Raw genomic sequence first — 18,186 nt, 5'->3', positions numbered from 1 at the left:
CCCTCTGATGAACTTAAGAAACAAAATGAACATTTTCAAAGTAAAATGAGTACTTACCTGGCGTTTACTGAACGTGTCAAGGGCTGGTTATGTGAACTGAGTGAGCTCTTTGTGATACCAAATGCTGATGACCAAGCCAAAGACAACGCTGAATATTTAATTAACCCTGAAGACAGTGTTTCCAATGTGTGCTCTGTAAAGTCCAATGTATGCTCTCAATTGTCCCGTGTCTCTTCCACTGCATCTGCACGCATAAGAGCAGAGGCTGAAAGAGCAGCGCTGCTGGAGCGTGCTGCAGCTCTCAAAAGGAAGCATCAGCTTGAAGCCATGGAGGAGAAGCTAAAGCAAGAAAAGGAGCAATTTGAACTTGAGGCGGAACTAGCGGCTGCTAATGCAAAGCTTCGCGTATTAGAAATAAATTCACAAGGTGGCTCGAAATGTTCTGATGGCATGAACTCTTACATTAAAAGGGGTATTTGTAAGTCGGCGCCAAAACTTAATCCAAGTGCCAACATATTTGTCCCTGAGGACGTGGACGTTGTTAAAATGTCCTCTGCAATCTCTGAACATCCAGTTGTTCGATTGAAACATAAGTCAGCAATTCAAAACACTGAGCCACAAAGTGTCCATGTTCAACTAAATGTTCAAAGTCCAGACACAAGTGTAAAGCCACAACTGGAAAAATTGGATCATCAAACCAGTATAATTAACATCATGCAAAGGCAAAATGACATCACTGCCATGTTGGTTCAGCAGAGTCAGAGTTCGGTCTTGCCACCAAGAAACATTCCAATTTTTGATGGCAACCCTCTTGAATACAAATCATTCATAAGAGCTTTTGAGAACAGCGTGGAGGCCAAAACATCTAACCTGAGCGATTGTTTGCACTTTCTAGAACAATTCACTAGGGGACAACCTAGAGACCTTGTGCATAGTTGCCAGCATTTACCATCGGAATTGGGCTATCTTCAAGCTAAAAATCTTCTTTCTGAACATTTTGGAAATGAATACAAGATTGCACAGGCCTATATGGATAAAATTAACAACTGGCCAGCTATTAAAAGTGAGGATATTAACTCACTGCAAGCATTTGCTCTGTTTCTTAAGGGATGCTCAAATTTAACGAAACACCTCATTCATATGAAAGAACTGGATTTGCCTTCAAATATGAGGAGCATAATCTTTAAGCTTCCCTACAAAATGAGAGAAAGATGGAGAAATGCAGCCTGTGACCTGCAAGAAAAAAGGAATCAAAGAGCACTATTTACTGATCTTGTTGCTTTTGTTGAAAAGCAGGTTAAAATTGCATCTGATCCGTTGTTTGGCAATATCACTGATGTTCAACAGCTCAGCTCTAAAAACCCCAGTAGCGGCCTTACAAAACTAAAGAAAAAGGGGAGCAGCTTTTTCACAAAAGTCCTTTCAGTGAATAATGAATCATCTGAAGATGAGATGAAGTCCTCTAAAAACCACAACTGTTTGTATTGTTTCAAAAGTAATCACTCAGTTGACAAATGTTTTAAGTTCAAAGACAAGCCACACAAGGATAAAGTGAACTTTATTAAGGAAAAAGGCATGTGTTTTGGCTGTTTAAAGGTGGGACACATAAGCAAAGAATGCAGAGGTCGCTTGATCTGTACTGTCTGTCACCAACAACATCCCAGTGTCCTGCACATTGACAAAGAAACCACAAAAGCTTTCTCCAGATGTCCACAGAATTCTCTGAGAACCACGTCCACAATGACTCAAACCTGTAGTCATATTAGGGTCTGTGATGAAGATAATTCAATTCTCTCTATTGTTGCAGTTCAAGTTAGGAGTCCAAAAACCAACACAACTGTGCAGACATATGCATTTCTGGACCCGGGCAGCACAGCAACATTCTGCACAGAAAGTCTGGCCAGAAGGCTGCAACTGAAGGGCAAGAGAACAAGCATTCAGCTGCAAACGATGGGTCATAAAGACATTGTGAGTACAAACATCATCTCTGGACTGCAAGTAGCAGCGTTTAATAAAAATGATTTCATTCAGCTTCCAGATGTCATGACACAAAAACGAATGCCTGTTTCAAAGCGAAATGTTCCACAACAGGAGGACATTAACCAGTGGCCATACCTGCAAAGTATCAAGCTCCACAACTTAGATGCTGATGTAGATTTACTCATTGGCACAGACGCACCTAAAGTAATGGAGCCGTGGGAGCTGATAAACAGCCAGGATGATGGCCCATATGCAGTTTGGACTCGAGTTGGATGGGTCATCAATGGACCACTTAGGAGTGAAAGGAGAAAGACAGACTGTCATGCTTTCACCGCAAACAGGATTTCTGTACAAAATCTGGAAACAATGTTGATTGAACAATATAATCATGATTTCAATGAAAAAACATCCCAAGAACAGATTGAAATGTCCAGAGAAGATATCAAGTTTATGGATATCATGAACAATACAGCACATTTAATCAATGGACATTATTGCATTGATTTGCCTTTTAAGGCTGAAAATTCCACCTTGCCAGTGAACCGCTGTATTGCAGAGCAACGTCTTCAAAGCCTTAAAAGGAAGTTTGATAAGAGCATCACCTTCAAGAAAGACTACATTGCATTTATGGATGACATGATATGTAATGGATATGCTGAAGTTGTTCCAAGTGATCGCTTAGTGGGCAGTGAGGGAAAAGTGTGGTATATACCCCACCATGGTGTTTATCACCCCAGAAAAGGCAAACTACGAGTTGTTTTTGATTGTGCTGCAACATTCAAGGGGACCTCACTGAATTGCCAGCTGTTACAAGGACCAGATCTGACCAACTCAGTTGTGGGAGTCCTTGTGCGCTTTAGACAAGAGCCAATTGCCATTATGGCAGATATTCAATCCATGTTTCACCAGGTCTATGTTCCAGAGAAACATAGAGACTTTCTTCGCTTCCTCTGGTGGCCCAATGGTAACACATCACAAGTTCCACAAGAATATCGAATGACAGTGCATCTGTTTGGAGCAGTGTCCTCGCCGAGCTGTGCAAATTATGCATTAAGAAGAACAGCAGAAGATAATGCTCAGCAATTTCCAGCCGAAGTGGTCAGTACAATCAAGCATAATTTCTATGTGGATGATTGCCTGAAATCTTTGCCTACAGAAGAAGAAGCAATAAAATTTGCCCAAGATCTGACAGCTCTTTGTAACAAAGGAGGATTTAAGCTCTCCAAGTGGATCAGTAATAATCACACGGTGTTGCAAACATTTCCAGACAACATCAAAGCAAAGGAAATACTGGAACTGGATTTGGAGCTTCCAATGGAACGGGCACTTGGCTTACAGTGGTGCACTCAAGGTGATGTCTTTAAATTTAAAGCTTCATTTCCAGAGCGGTCGCACACGAGAAGGGGAATACTGTCAGTAGTAAGCTCATTGTATGATCCTTTGGGTTTTCTCGCTCCCTTCATCATCACTGGCAAAATTATACTACAAGAGCTCTGCAGGAGAAATCTGGGCTGGGACGATGCTGTTCCTAATAATTTCTCCAATCAATGGACCGACTGGATGAAAGATCTGAAGAGGATCTCAGAGTTTGAAGTGGACCGCTGCATTAAGCCTAAAGACTTTTGTCCTGTTACTGCACAGCTTCACCACTTCTCTGATGCCAGTCAAGTGGGATATGGTACAGTGTCGTATCTAAGATTAAAAAATGAGCATCACATACACCTAGCATTCCTCCTGGGAAAGGCCAGAGTTGCTCCTCTTAAGCAGACAACCATTCCTCGTTTGGAGCTCACTGCAGCTGTCCTCGCTGTTCGAATAGACCAACTACTACACAGAGAGTTGCACCTTGAACTTGAGACATCTGTTTTCTGGACTGACAGTACCACTGTCTTAAAGTACATCTGCAATGAAGCAAAGCGTTTTCATACCTTTGTTGCAAACAGAGTGTCCATCATCAGAGATGCTACACAAACTGATCAATGGAGACATGTGAGCTCTAAAGATAATCCAGCTGATGAAGCATCAAGAGGGATGAAAGCGGAAGACTTTATGGAGCAAAGTAAATGGATTAATGGTCCTAAGTTCCTGCTTGAGTCTGAAGATAAATGGCCTAAACTGGAAGTAAGGTATGACTCTCTTCCTGCTGATGATTCTGAAATAAAAAAGAATGTGACTATCAACGCTGTTGTTGAGAAGATTAAATGCCCTACCAGTGTTTTCATCTCCTATTTCTCATCTTGGGCAAAGCTAAAGACATCTGTAGCTTGGGTTTTAAAGCTCAAAAAACTCCTTATTTTGTTGTCTCAAAAAAGACAAGAGTTTTCTGCCATGTTACAGCAGTCAGCAGAAGATGGAAACACCAAGCAGGAAAAGGTGTCACAAAAGATGCAGCAATTTAAAGCTAGGCTGAAGAAGCAGTGTTTGACATCTGAAGATCTGGCTAAAGATGAGCATTTCATTATTCAGTTTGAACAACATCGCAGGTTTGGTCCAGAGATCACCTCGATCAAAGCCAACAGGATTGTTTCTAAAGACAGCCAGCTGTACAGACTTGATCCAGTGTTGGACAATGGAGTCCTCAGAGTGGGTGGACGCCTCAAAAGAGCTGCTATGCCGTCTGAAACTAAACATCCTGTCATCCTGTCCAAAGACATGCATGTGGCAACATTAATTCTGTTCTACATTCACCATCTGCTTGGTCACGCAGGAAGAAACCACATGCTGTCCAGGCTGCGTCAGAGATACTGGATAATCAATGGAAACTCTGCTGCCAGAAAAATCTTGTCTGATTGTGTGACCTGTAGAAAAAATAGAGGAAAGCTTTTGGAACAAAAAATGGCTGACTTACCCCAGGAAAGGGTTGCACCAGACAAAGCTCCATTTACAGATGTGGGAGTTGATTATTTTGGCCCCATTGATGTTAAGAGAGGCAGAAGTCTGCTCAAACGGTATGGGATAATATTCACGTGCCCAACAAGTCGTGCTGTTCATTTGGAGGTGGCTCATACCCTTGATGCAGACTCTTGTATCAATGCAATTAGAAGATTCATCTGTAGACGTGGTCCAGTCTCTTCCATCAGGTCAGACAACGGCACAAATTTTGTGGGAGCCAACAGAGAACTAAGAGAAAATCTGGCTGCCTTGAACCAGAGCAAAATACAAAGAGTTCTGGTCCAAGATGGCATAAACTGGCACTTTAATACACCGGTAGCTTCACATCAAGGTGGTGTCTGGGAGCGCTTGATTCGTTCTGTCAGAAGTATACTCACCTCAGTTCTAAAACAGCAGGTTGTGGATGATGAAACTTTGCAAACTGTTTTCTGTGAGGCTGAAGCCATTTTGAATGATAGACCCATCACACTGGTCTCTGACGATTCAAATGATTTAGAAGCCCTCACACCAAATCACATCCTGACACTAAAGAACAAACCTGTTATGCCACCCGGACTGTTTCAAAAGCAAGATCTATACCTCAGACGACGTTGGAAACAAGTACAGTATATGGCTGAACTGTTTTGGAAAAGATGGATCTCTGAGTATTTGCCTTTGATGCAGGAAAGACAAAAATGGATGAGACCGAGAAGAAACATCACTGCTGGCGATATTGTCCTGATTGCAGATGTGACGGCACCCAGAGGATGTTGGCAGATGGGGAGAGTCCTGGCTGTCAATGCTGATGCACGAGGACTGGTTCGTTCAGTGCAACTTCGGACCAAAACCAGTGTGTTGGAGAGACCAGTGACGAAGCTCTGCTTGCTTTTGGAAGCATCTGCGGACTAAGGATATTTTATTCTTTCTTTCTCTCTCTTCCTTTCTCTCTGTCTATATCCAATCTCTTTGCAGGTTCATCATAAAGAAGAATGAAGAACCCAGAAGATTTGCATTGAAATATTTGTATTGAAATTGTTGTTAGAATAGCTCCTTTAGTTAGAGAAGTAATTGTGATGTAATGCACAATTAGGGGCCGGAGTGTAGGAGCCATTTCTCTATTTTTGTTTTAGAACTCAGATTATTTAGTTCATTTGTATTTATTTGGTTATTTGTTGCATTTAGAATACAGTTGTTTAGAATACAATTATTTCTTAGTAAATTGTTTAATTAGTTAATTGATTTTGTTTGGGTTTTGGGTGTGTCTGGTGTATAAATACATGGACTCCAGGTAGCTCAGGATGGAAAGTGGGTGGGCTTATGGTTTTTTACCAGTCTGCCAGTGCTGCAGTCTGGCAGTCTACCAGTCCTTTCAGGAAGCAAGTCACTCAGCCTGGTTAGTCAGTGAGTAGCAGGTGAAGCGAGCACAAAGGCTGAAACCAGGGCAGCCAAGGCAGCAAGTAGTTTTTCAGTTTGTATCATGTTTATTTTTTCCCTGAAGAGGCCTGGAATAAACTCTCAGAACTGCATTTTTTGACGTATTTTGAGAATTTTTTGTACTGCGTAAACCCGGAAACCCACTATTCATCAAGTAACTATTTGATTTACATTTAATTTTTGTTCGTTTACTTTTAAGTTTTTCCATAGACAAGTAGTCACTACAGAGGCCAATCTGACCCATGAACTTTGGTCACGTTTGGTGACATTAAGTATTGGCACCCCTTTTTGAGGCACTTCCCAGTACAGGATTTGGACCAAACTGACAGAGTACAATCACCCGGTGATACTGAACACAACCATGCTAGCGGCTAACGGTTAGCATGTTGCTAACCAGAAGTAGCTTTAGAAAGGTCCTACCAACTTCTGCTTAGCCGGGGTTGTTCTGCCTTTACAGACAAATAGAGGGCTACAGCTGTGAGGGAGTCTCCATGACAACCCTTTTAGCCAGAGGCTTCTAGGAGGTCCATTGACTTAACATGGCACCTTTCGAAGGGCACTGTGGGTGCTGTGAAGACCGTAGGAAGCTGAAATTTGCAGTGTTACTCCCCGTTAGTATTTTTGACGGTACCACGAGGCAGGCGCCTTGCTAAATTTCTTCAGAATTTTTTTAGTTGTTCTTAATCTTCAAATTCTTCAATTTTTTTTAAATTTTTCAAATTTTTCAAATTCCTTCAAATTTGTTCAAATTCTCTAAATTTCTTCTAAATTTTTAAATTCTTCAAGTTTGTCAAATTCTTCAAATTTTTCAAATTCCTTCAAATTTTTTGAAAATTTTTGAATATTTCAAATTTCTTCAAATTTTTCAAATTCCTTCAAACTTTTTCAAATTCTCCAAATTTCTTCAAATGTTTCAAATTCTTAAAATTTTTCAAATTCTTCAAATTTCTTAAAATTTTTCAAACTTCAAAATCCTTCAAATTTTTCTATTTCTTTCAATTCTTCAAACTTTTTCAAATTCTTCAAATCTGATTTCAATGTTTTCTGCATCTTCTGCTCAATCATTCTGCAGATTAGCATTCTCACTGCTGTTTCGCAGGAACAGCCTTTTCTAGTTCAATTTAAGTTTGATTATTCTGAGTATTGCCCTTTTTCTGACCCCTGACCTGTCACAGTTCTGGATGGAGAGAAGGTCAGAGCTGAGGGTCCTCTCTGCAGACCTAATTGTGCATCTTTGTTTCAACCTTTCCTGTTCTGTGGATGAGCAAAACCACACATAAATGAACACACACAGGAAAAAATGAATAGGCAGTGTAGTAGATGACTAGCAGCTCATGTGGAATGGTGTACTTCTTTAGCTGCCACAGGAACTGAACAGTGTCTATTTGTGAGGACCTGAGAAAGTGTGGTTCCTTTCAACTGGAAGGAATCCACAGTAGACACAGTGTTGTTGAGGATGGTGAGTAGAGGTAGTATGGGGAAGTTCTGCAGAAATATACTGCCATCTCCACTGTCTTGACCAGGTTAAACTCCAGGTGTTTCTGATTGCAGTAGTGGACCAGCCAGCCTGTATGCAGGTTTATTGTCCTGGATTAGACCAATATAAGTGGTGTCATGTGCAAGGGAACCTCACATAGCTCCAAAAACTTGTTGGAGATCTGCGTAAAAATGGGGGCCATACGGTCAGTGCAAACTCTTCTGCAGAATAGGCTTGTGGGTGGGATATAAACACCAGTTAAAATAAAGGAGGAGAAGCCCCCCAGTAAACTTTACAGTCTATAAAAATGATTCTGTAAAACTGTGAAATCAATACACCAACATTTGTTCATGTAAAAGCAGATTCCACCCCCTGTCCTTTTCCCAAGAGCCCTGTGCTGCAGTCTGCTCCAAACAGCTGGGGGCCCGGCATTCATAGTGTGAAATCTGAGGTGTGAAGGCAGCGGATTAATGAATGTCTGAGTTTTTAGAGTTATGAAGAAGCAGTCTGTCCATTGTATTAGCCCGGTAGGGGACATTAGCAAGGTGGACTGAGGGTATGAGTATTCACATTACCAAAGCTTCATGGGTGTTCCTGCATGTCTGCATCTCCCTTAAATCCCACAGTTAGCTTCAGCACTACCAACAAAGACCCCATCAAAGTTTGGGTTGATGAAACATGAACAAAAAAATGCCTAAACAGGACTGTCTTTAGGAGCTCCTTTCTAGTCAAATTGACTACATTACGGTGGCAGTGGGCAGAAAATTTTTACCTTGCATAAAAACATGCAAGGTACAAAAAAGCAAACCAAGGTTGCCATCCACAGTGCCATCTTGGATGCTTAGTTTAATCCCATTAGTCATTCCGTAATTAACAGATAAAGCACTTGCTAAGCATACACCTTTATACATTTCCTGTGTGTATAACATCTTGGAAAAAATAAATCATGTACAAACCCCGCTTGAAACATTTTGTCTGTGTACACCTGCTCGAAGGTTGGAAATGGCAGAGTAATGTATTTATAAGGAGACTGTGAACTTTCATGTTTTAGCTCCTTAAAACTGTTTGCTTTAATGTTTTGGAGTTAAATCAATCATCTATTCAAATGCTGAAAAGGTAAAGTTAACAATTATTTTATTCACTTTTTAAAGAGGGAATGCCAAGATTAGGCCTTGTGACTTTGTGGAAGACATATCCACACTCACACATTCATCTTGATCACACACTGATCTTAACAAATTAGATGGTGACAATATGGTGATTAGTATAAGAGGTATACATAGGCGGCTGACTAAAATAATTGCAAGCAGGAAAAAAATTCAAGACGCCAAAGATAGACATTTAGAAGCGCAAGGAAGTGATAGGATCTTTTTTCTGGATATGTTGTCTTTATGTTGTTTGAAATCTATATAAATGGAAGAGAGAAAGAAATCTGAGAGACAAAACATTTTAGCTTGTGATCCACAAATCTGTCTATGTTCAGACATAATATTGAGTAGAGTGCTTCTACACATTGAAGAAGTCAGCTGAGTGGTTCCAGCGTCTGTTCAAAATGTGTCCTGGATGCTTCCTTTTGGAGATTTTCCAGCCACATCACACTTAGATGAGACCCTGAGGAAAACCTAGAACTCATTGGAGGGAGTATAGCTTCCTTCTAGCCTGGGAACATATTTGGACCTTCCAGAATGACCAGGGGGGTGTCGAACCTGTTCACTAAAAGACAATTATTTGACAAAAAGACTTCAATTGTAACTGTGACTAGCCTACAATAACTCACATTGACTATTAAAAAAGTCATTATGTCATCAACAATTTACTGGTTCTTCCTACAATGAACTAAAAATAAATTTGAGTAAATTAGATTAATTTAGAGAAAATGAAGACTGACAAAAATAAGTTTTGTCTTCCTTTGTAATACAATGTAAATTCACACACATCCAAACAATTCTCACTTCAGATAAATAACTTGACATTGTTCTTTTTGCTGCTGCCAAATAACTTACCTCCCTTTAGATGTTGTAATAAATGTACTACTAAATGTAAATTATAACTAGTAATCAACTAACACATTTGTGATAAACAAGGCAAGTTAGATTCATGGAAATTGTAAAAAATATGCATTAAGAAGAAGTGGTGAAAAACAAAGAATAACAAAAATGAGGGGAAAGTGATATTAGACCACGTTTGTGAGCATTGTCGAACTTCTCCTGTTTCTTAATACTGGCTCCTGTCTGTCCTGACCTTCTCCCCTTTTTTCTTCAAAACAAAATTCTATTGATTGTAAAAACCCAAATTTGATTTGGAAATTGTATGGATAGGAAACTATGACTTCATTGCACTGCCACTTATAAAGAGGATTAGGAAACTAATTGTGGTAAATAGACCTATAATCTGAACTGCCGACTGTTAGATGAGATTAAATCAACAGGCACAGAAAAAAATAAATCTGGAAACCTGGCTTCATGTAAGGGAGTTTAGCAGTTTACCTCACATAATCCCCTAAATGCTTTATCCACACCTAGTTTCATGCAGAATATGTAAATAGCATTCGCAATTTACCTCTATTTAAAGGTAATGTCGTGCTGAGTGGCAGATTGACCTTTATTGTAAAATAAGCAACAATGAATAGTATAAAACATAAACAGTTCCTTACAAAATAATAAAGTGAGACATATTTTAAGTAATACCACTAAATAATAATTGCACATGTAGAAAATCAAGGTTACATGATAAACTCTGGTTGTGTGTTCATTACCAACAGTATTGAAGACAATAGTCACAAATCACTGTGGCTTGCATAAAGCTGGCCTAACTTGCTGGCTAGAATAACACTTCATATCTTGGCTTTATAAGATTTTGCTCTGATTTAGAACCAATGTTTCTGACAATTCACATGACTCCTATGGCACAAACTGTAACTTTTTTTTGCCATGCTAAATGCTCTGTTATAGTATGTTTACATTTGGTCAAGCTAGTTCAGGTATGTCTGATGTAGGGGCAGGTACACACCATATCACTTTTTTGAGAAAAATGAAGGTTTGAAAGTGACAATAAGTTTTTTTTTGTATATATATATATATATATATATATATATATATATATATATATATATATATATATATATATATATATTGGTATGCAATATATTTATATTACATTTACATTACATAACAATAATACAGCCAAAAAGAAAAACTGGAAGAAAAAAAAAAAAAAACGAGTAAACATACTGTATAATGCAAGAATGAATGATTAACAGATGCTATTAGTTACTTAAACTACTGATTTCTGGTATCTGTTTATTAGTATGTCTTTAGCAATTATTGTGATTTAAAATTAAATGAATAATACAAGAAAGAAACTTTAATTGCAAAAAATGGCTGTTTTGGCATATAGAGCTTCCTGTTTGCTTTATAAGCCAATAGGCTGCCTAATTCTGCAAAGTAGCAGAGCCAACCTTCTCTGCATGGGAAGCAGATCTTTATTCACTGCTCCTATGCATGTCAGTTTAGCAATGGCAGGACACACAGCCAAGTTACCTCAACTTTCCCACAATGCAGTGTTATTCTCTGCAGCTGCAGCAGATCTGGGAACTAAATGCTGTCTCTTTGCCTCCCCTCTGTCCGGCTACGGGACCTTGGTTACAATTCTGTTGTGTACCATAAAAACTAACTTTTATTAACTTTATGTATTCAATCACAGCTGTTGATTTTCCACATCTTCATTTAAGCTGAAAATAGTTTTAGCCATCTGGGTTTGTTTAAATGCTGCAATGTATCATTTTTTTTGCCTTGACAGAGTCCCTGAAGTCTTTTCTTATCTTCTTCCATATGTTACCTCATCTCCTTCCTATCTGTTCCTGCTTCATATGAGACTGAAATAAAATACCCTCTAATCTCTGAAAATTGCTTTTCTAAGCAACTTTTGACCTGGCAACAATGCCTAATTCTTCCTACCTTTGGCTTTTTTTCAAAGCCTTATACCACATTATAATGGCCATACTCAGAGGAAATTCTTAAGGGTTTGTTTTTAGTTCAGATGCTATCTGTCTTTATTTTCCTGTACCTCGCAGCATCTAAACTGTGGTGCAACATAACTGATGTGAATCTGGTAAATGAGGCTTGTAACTCCAGCTGCTGACGAGGTCAGACACGTACAAACGTCTAGTGCTGGAGCCTCAGGAAAACAAGGCCTGGACAGTTTGAAACATAATTATGTCAAATAATGAATAATTCAACTCAATTATTTGGCTCATGCAACCTACGGACTAACATTCACTACCTCTCAGTTGAGTGTTTTCTATAAGAAACTGACATTATTTGACTAGTTTGTTTTTCAAGCATGCTTTTTAAACGTTTACTAATGAATCATTCATTCATCCATCATAGCTTTGATTTTCTTAGTTAGATTTTATCTCTTTAATGTAAACTTAAACCACTGTGAAGCACTAGATGTAAATACAAGAAACAGTTAATGTGACATTATTCGTTTTTGTTTTATATACATATATATATATATAAATATATATACATATATATATATATAAATATATATATATATATATATATATATATATATATATATATATATATATATATATATATATATATATATATATATATATATATATATATGTGTGTGTGTGTGTGTGTGTGTGTGCGTGCCCTGCGACAGACTGGTGACCTGTCCAGGGTGAACCCCGCCTCTCGCCCATTGAACACTGGAGATAGGCACCAGCACCCCTCGCAACCCCATGAGGGATAAGCAAATCAGAAAATGAATGGAGGGATGGTTGTGTGTGTGTATATATTAAACTATTTATATTTACTTCAGGGATTTGCCCATTTGAGCACAAGGTCCAGATTATAGAATTTTGAAATGATGGGTATCACAAAAGTGAACCTGACCCAACTACCAATACCTCTTAAAGCCATAAAAGCCATCAGCTGCCAGAAACCATTGCGATGGAACCTCACAGCCCTTACCCCTTCCATCCGCACCTCTCTCCTCTCCCCGCATTATTCTGTCACAAATCCATATTATAGCATCATGGCTGGTGGACGTATTTTTGTTGCAGGATGTCGGACAGGCGAGGCCAAGCTGACTAATAGGACCAAGATACAAAGCCAGATAGACCATTGTGGAGAGCTGGTTGCCTTCACAGCCACGACACAGGAACGTGTCACGGCTGTGGCAGCCAGACCCCGTAAATTAACTTCACCCACTCTTCTGTGATTCTTTTGTCCTTTGGGAGTAAGTGGAAACTTCCATCCATTTTTAAGCACTTTCGGACATATCAGCTCCCCTTTTTAGTAACTGCGGTGAAATTAGTTTTTGGTTGAATATTGGATATTTGCACTCTGCTGCTTCAATGGCGTCTGCCTCCTGTTCGAGCTGTTACAGGGAAGTGCCATCCTCCTCTCAAATGGAGGAGCATGACTCACAGCCGGGTGTATCAGCTAGGGAGAGGGGGCAGGTTGTTTGCTTGATGGTGTGCTCTGATTGGAGAATATGAATTATGTAGAAAGATAGAGTGTTTTCTGATCTGACCGTTTTTGAGCAAATAGACAAAGCTGACTGTCCCTGAGCTAATCCTTTGGCATACACTTCATATTATACCCCCAAAACCTCAGAAAAAATAAATTTGTTGTCTTGACCCCTTTAACAGAGGGGAACAAGAGACAAGAGATCTCCACGTTATTTTAAAAGATAATATAAGAAATCTTACATATTTACATATTTGTTGGTTTGAGTATGTAAGTATGCTTGTTCGCAGCTGCCTGTCTGGCTTCAGCAAAGGTTTACTTTATGCTCCAAGCACTATGTTACAGAGTTTTTTCTGATTTTTTATGGAGATAAGCATGGCCTTCAATAATCTATGGAGAATGGTGGACAGCTTGAAATGGAAGAGCAGCTGCATTGCCCATTTTAGAGCTTGGAGACAGAGACTGGGCAGCAACGCTTGCAGGACATGGCCTTGAGTTGACATGCAGGAATGAACTATTTCTTTGCTTTCTCTTGCTAGTGTTTGTCCTCTAGTTTACAGGATGGATTAGCTGAAAGAAACAAATGAAGAACGTACACCTTTATGAGTCATTTATCTCAATATCAACATGTCTGAATCCAACTGGACATCCTAGTAGGCTATCAACAGTGTTCTGTCTAGATGGGTCTTCTGAGAGATATCTTATTGCTGTGGTGAATTTCTAATTTAAAACCTGAAGCTGTAATAACAGAGACGGGTAACCAGACAATGCTGACCAAAGAGTTACATTGACTTTTTGGGGATGTACCCCACTCCTCCTGACAGGAAAACTCTACTTAGCTGATATTCAGAGAAAAGAAACAAATTTTACTTTCTCTCTATAATTTTTATTTATATCAAATAAAATATATAAAAAATAATAACAAATATTACCCTGTTAAAATATTAACCTCGTCCAGAGACTCGGTGTTGGTAAATACTTAATCTTCAGATGAATCAGGATAGACATGACATTAGTCCAAACACCTTTAATTTAAACAGTATTGTTAACATTTTTTTAGCTGATTTGCAAAGTCTGAATACATAAATGCACTTTTTCTTCTGCTTCACAGGAAAATCAACAAAGGAAAGACATATCATGTATATGATAAAAGATCTCAAAAGCAAAGAATAGAGACATGGTTGCACAGAGAACTGAGACACTCAAGTAAGTAGTTTTCACATGCAATCGTTAAGATTGGTAAACTGAAACAATCACGCCAGTCCCACCACAGAGAGAAAAGGCTGTGGTGTTAATTATATAGTGGGGATTCTCAGACATTTAGTTATGTGCAGTTTTAGGGAATCGTTATTCATTTAGACATTTGAAAAATGCATAACGAATCCAACAGTTTAAATGACCTGACTTGAGCTTCTTAAGCTATATCCAAAATGAGAAAAAAACTTAGAAAAAGGCAGTATGGCCAACTGTAATACATCTCTGAATATTTATATTTTGCTTTCAACAGAACCGACTGAACACACACACACACACACACAGACACACACACACACACACGCACACACGCACACACACACACACACACACACACACACACACACACAGACACACACACACACACACACACACACACACTCACACTCACCAACTGCGTCTTTTTCAAACTCAACCACATGAAAGGGTGGCTGGGCGTGTGTGTCTGTTTTGTATCAAGGAGCTTAAGTTTGCCATGAGATGTCTATCCTGACCAGAGTCTTAAATTTCAGCATACTGCCTCTTATTACTCTGGCATTAATTATGAAAATGATAGGGATCTTCTCCCCTGTGTGCATTTGTGTGTGTGCGCGCCACCCTAATCTTGCTTAGTAAGAAGGCAGCAATGCTAATTATACAATGACTCTGTCATCATTTGGATATCATTCCATATATCAGTTTGCTTGCTTTGCATGAGATTCTCCTGCAGGGCACTTGTCACAGCTCAGGGATCTGTAAGGCCTTTATCTGGAATACACTTTGAAGCTTGTGGTTGTTACTTGGCTGCAATGTTTACAAACATTAGTCTATATTTCTGTGTTTTACAGCTGAGCAAAAGAAAATTGTTTCCGGCATTTACATTTTTCCCCTTCCTTCTTCTGTCCCCTATTCATTCCAAAACCTCACACAAACACATGTATGCTTGCAAAACTATATGCCAGTTTAAAGCTTTCACCTTGTAGGATTGAAATAGAAAGTACTATAAAACATATAGCTCTGTTGTAGGATTTTTGTTTCCGTAGAATGACAATATGATGTCACCATATTATTGCATACCGTTGTCCATAGAGCCATTTATCAAGCCATACCATTGCCCAGACTTGACCAACCACTAACTCTGAAAAGAGCTATATATACCATTTTAGGTACCACCTTGGTTAGCAGAACGCATTTTTGTCACAACATATCAGTTGAAACTTCTTGCTTGAAGAATCTCTAATTGTCTGCTCCAATTTTTCCCTCTATGAAGACTAGTTGCCCAGTTCCAGCTGCAGAAGAAACATTTACCGTATTTCTCGGACTATTTGTCACACCATTTTCATAGTTTGGCTAATTCTGCGACATCCCTCTCCCCAGCCACTTGGGCCAGCTCCTCTGGGGGAATCCCAAGGCTTTTCAAGGCCAGCCGAGAAACACAGTCCCTCCAGCATGTACTGGGTCTTCCCCTGGGCCTCCTCCCGGTGGGACGTGCCTGGAACACCTCACCAGGGAGGCGTCCCGAAGGCATCCTAACCAGATGCCCGAGCCACCTCAACTGGCTCCTCTCAACATGGAGGAGCAGTGGCTCTACCCTGAGTCCCCCCTGGATGACTGAGCTCCGCACCCTATCTCTAAGGGAGAGCCCAGACACACCACGGAGAAAACTCATTTCGGCCGCTTGTATCCGGGATCTCGTTCTTTCGGTCATGACCCAAAGCTCATGACCATAGATGAGGGTAGGAAAGTAGATCGAAAGAATTTATGTTTCACTGTATATGCATATACTATATTTCTTTTTTACACCAATTTATGCTCCTATATTTAGTCCAATCTTTAAATCCCATGATTATCTTGCTGAATATTCATAATTCTTTATCATCTTCTATCAGCCATGGCATGTGTTTTAAATGTAGGTGTCTTGCACATAGCATGTTAATGTGTTATCATTTTCTCCATTTTGTAAGGCAAGTTTATCTGTATAGCACATTTCAGTGACAAGACAATTCAAAATGTTGCGCATAAGTAGAAATAAGAAAAGAAACAAATACACCGAGAAAATGCATCGCAGTGGGATAATAAAGGCAGCTAAAAGAAAGTTGGACTACAAACGTAAACGAGTAATGTCCCAGATAACAGTTTAAATAGTTTCAAAATAGTGCTGTTTAAACAGCCTCAATGCTTTCAGGCTCATATTTAGTTTGTAACATATGAACTTTATGCCCACTCAGCTTTCTTAATATCTCTCACAGCCGAAGACATAATTACAGTCCTTACAAACATACCATCTCTCTGTTTCTCCTTACTCCTCTCTTTTACACCTGCTTACTTCTCCGGCCTCTCTTTATCCCTTTCACTTTTACAAATAGTTCACAGCTCCAAAGAAAAGGCCACGAGCTTACACACTCACAGACACACAAAATCTCTGGAGGAGCTCTGCTGTGTGTTGCTGCTTCCAGACACTGGAGGGGGTTCTGGGAGCAAAAATAATGAGCTCATCAGTTCAACCTGGAGGTGATGTGGGAAACACCCACAAACACACATGCTCACATGTAATTTTTCTCTTTCTTCCATTCAACCCCATACACAGACACAGAGGCAATTACCTTGATCCATACTCAGTAGGATATTCCATCTCTTTCCAGCCAACTTTGCTTTGACTTACTGAAAGGATGCGGGGTGGCTGTAGAGGTCCCTCCAGTCTTCCTTTTTTGTTGTACTTACATATGTACTTTTTGAAAGAGCTGTATAGTGCAAGTATGTGCTTTGCTTGTGAATGTGTGCAATGAATATAGCATAAATGCCTGTGTGGTGAAATCTGATTTGACATATCGCTAATAAGGAGATTTATAGAGGTATTTGGTATGACAGCATATTTTTGGGTGGTAATGTGATTGTATGCATCTGTGTTATAATTATGAAAGATATGAGATGTTATGAGAGTGGGTGAAGCTGATAAAAGAATGGGGTGAAGTGGTGTTAGCTGAAAGCCTTAGCTTGTTTTTTTGAAGTCGGGATTATCATTTGAATGAACTGAATGAACTCAGACTACATGTGTGGCAGTTCTAGATAGGTCATTACTAAGAAAACTGCATAACTGCCTTGCTTTTATTATCATGAAAACATAGAGGGAGGCCAAAATCCAAACGTGAAATATCTGTTTAAAGTGTCACTCACTACAAAAAATTGTTTTTTATTCCAGATAAACTATAGAAAATGGGCCTAATGGTGCTACTATAATGTTACTGTGCATTTTTTTTAACAATTTCATGTGAAGTGTTTAGTTCTGCAATATTTATTCATATTTGTCACCTAAAGCTGGGCATACACCGTATGATTTTTTTGCCCTTTTTGGGCCAGTTCTTCAGTCGTGCGAGAATTTTTTGGATCAGGCCGAGTTTGAGCTTTATTGTGCGTCCTGCGTTGTGTAGTATACAGGGGGTAACGAGGGGCAATTTGCCTCTCACGACCACCTCCCAATCAGGAATCGTACGGTCGGATGAAAATTAAAGATGTTTGAAATTCAGCTGGCCCTCGTGAGATGATCGTGAGTGCATCCTGCTGTTGTAACAGAGCTATGAGTGTCTACGAGCTTATTTCTCCCCACCCCCTGCACTGTGCATGTACAAACAAGGGAATTCTTCTTCTTCTCAGACAAAAACATAGGACTGGAGAGAAGCATAGTGGCGGTATGTGTGACATGGAGTC

At 39.4% G+C, this 18,186-nt stretch overlaps 1 protein-coding gene across 1 annotated transcript; it reads left to right on the top strand.

Annotated features, from left to right (window-relative positions):
* Positions 1–1,907: 1,907 nt before the first annotated feature.
* Positions 1,908–6,377, top strand: LOC118560072. The gene is made up of 2 exons (XM_036130722.1): positions 1,908–1,968; positions 3,992–6,377. The coding sequence occupies exon 2, from the start codon at positions 4,012–4,014 to the stop codon at positions 5,758–5,760; it is 1,749 nt and encodes a 582-aa protein (XP_035986615.1). The 5' UTR covers positions 1,908–1,968; positions 3,992–4,011; the 3' UTR covers positions 5,761–6,377.
* Positions 6,378–18,186: the final 11,809 nt, after the last annotated feature.

The sequence above is a fragment of the Fundulus heteroclitus genome, chromosome 3 (assembly GCF_011125445.2).
Source record: "Fundulus heteroclitus isolate FHET01 chromosome 3, MU-UCD_Fhet_4.1, whole genome shotgun sequence".
NCBI lineage: Eukaryota > Metazoa > Chordata > Actinopteri > Cyprinodontiformes > Fundulidae > Fundulus > Fundulus heteroclitus.
This window is presented reverse-complemented; position numbering and strand designations above follow the sequence as displayed.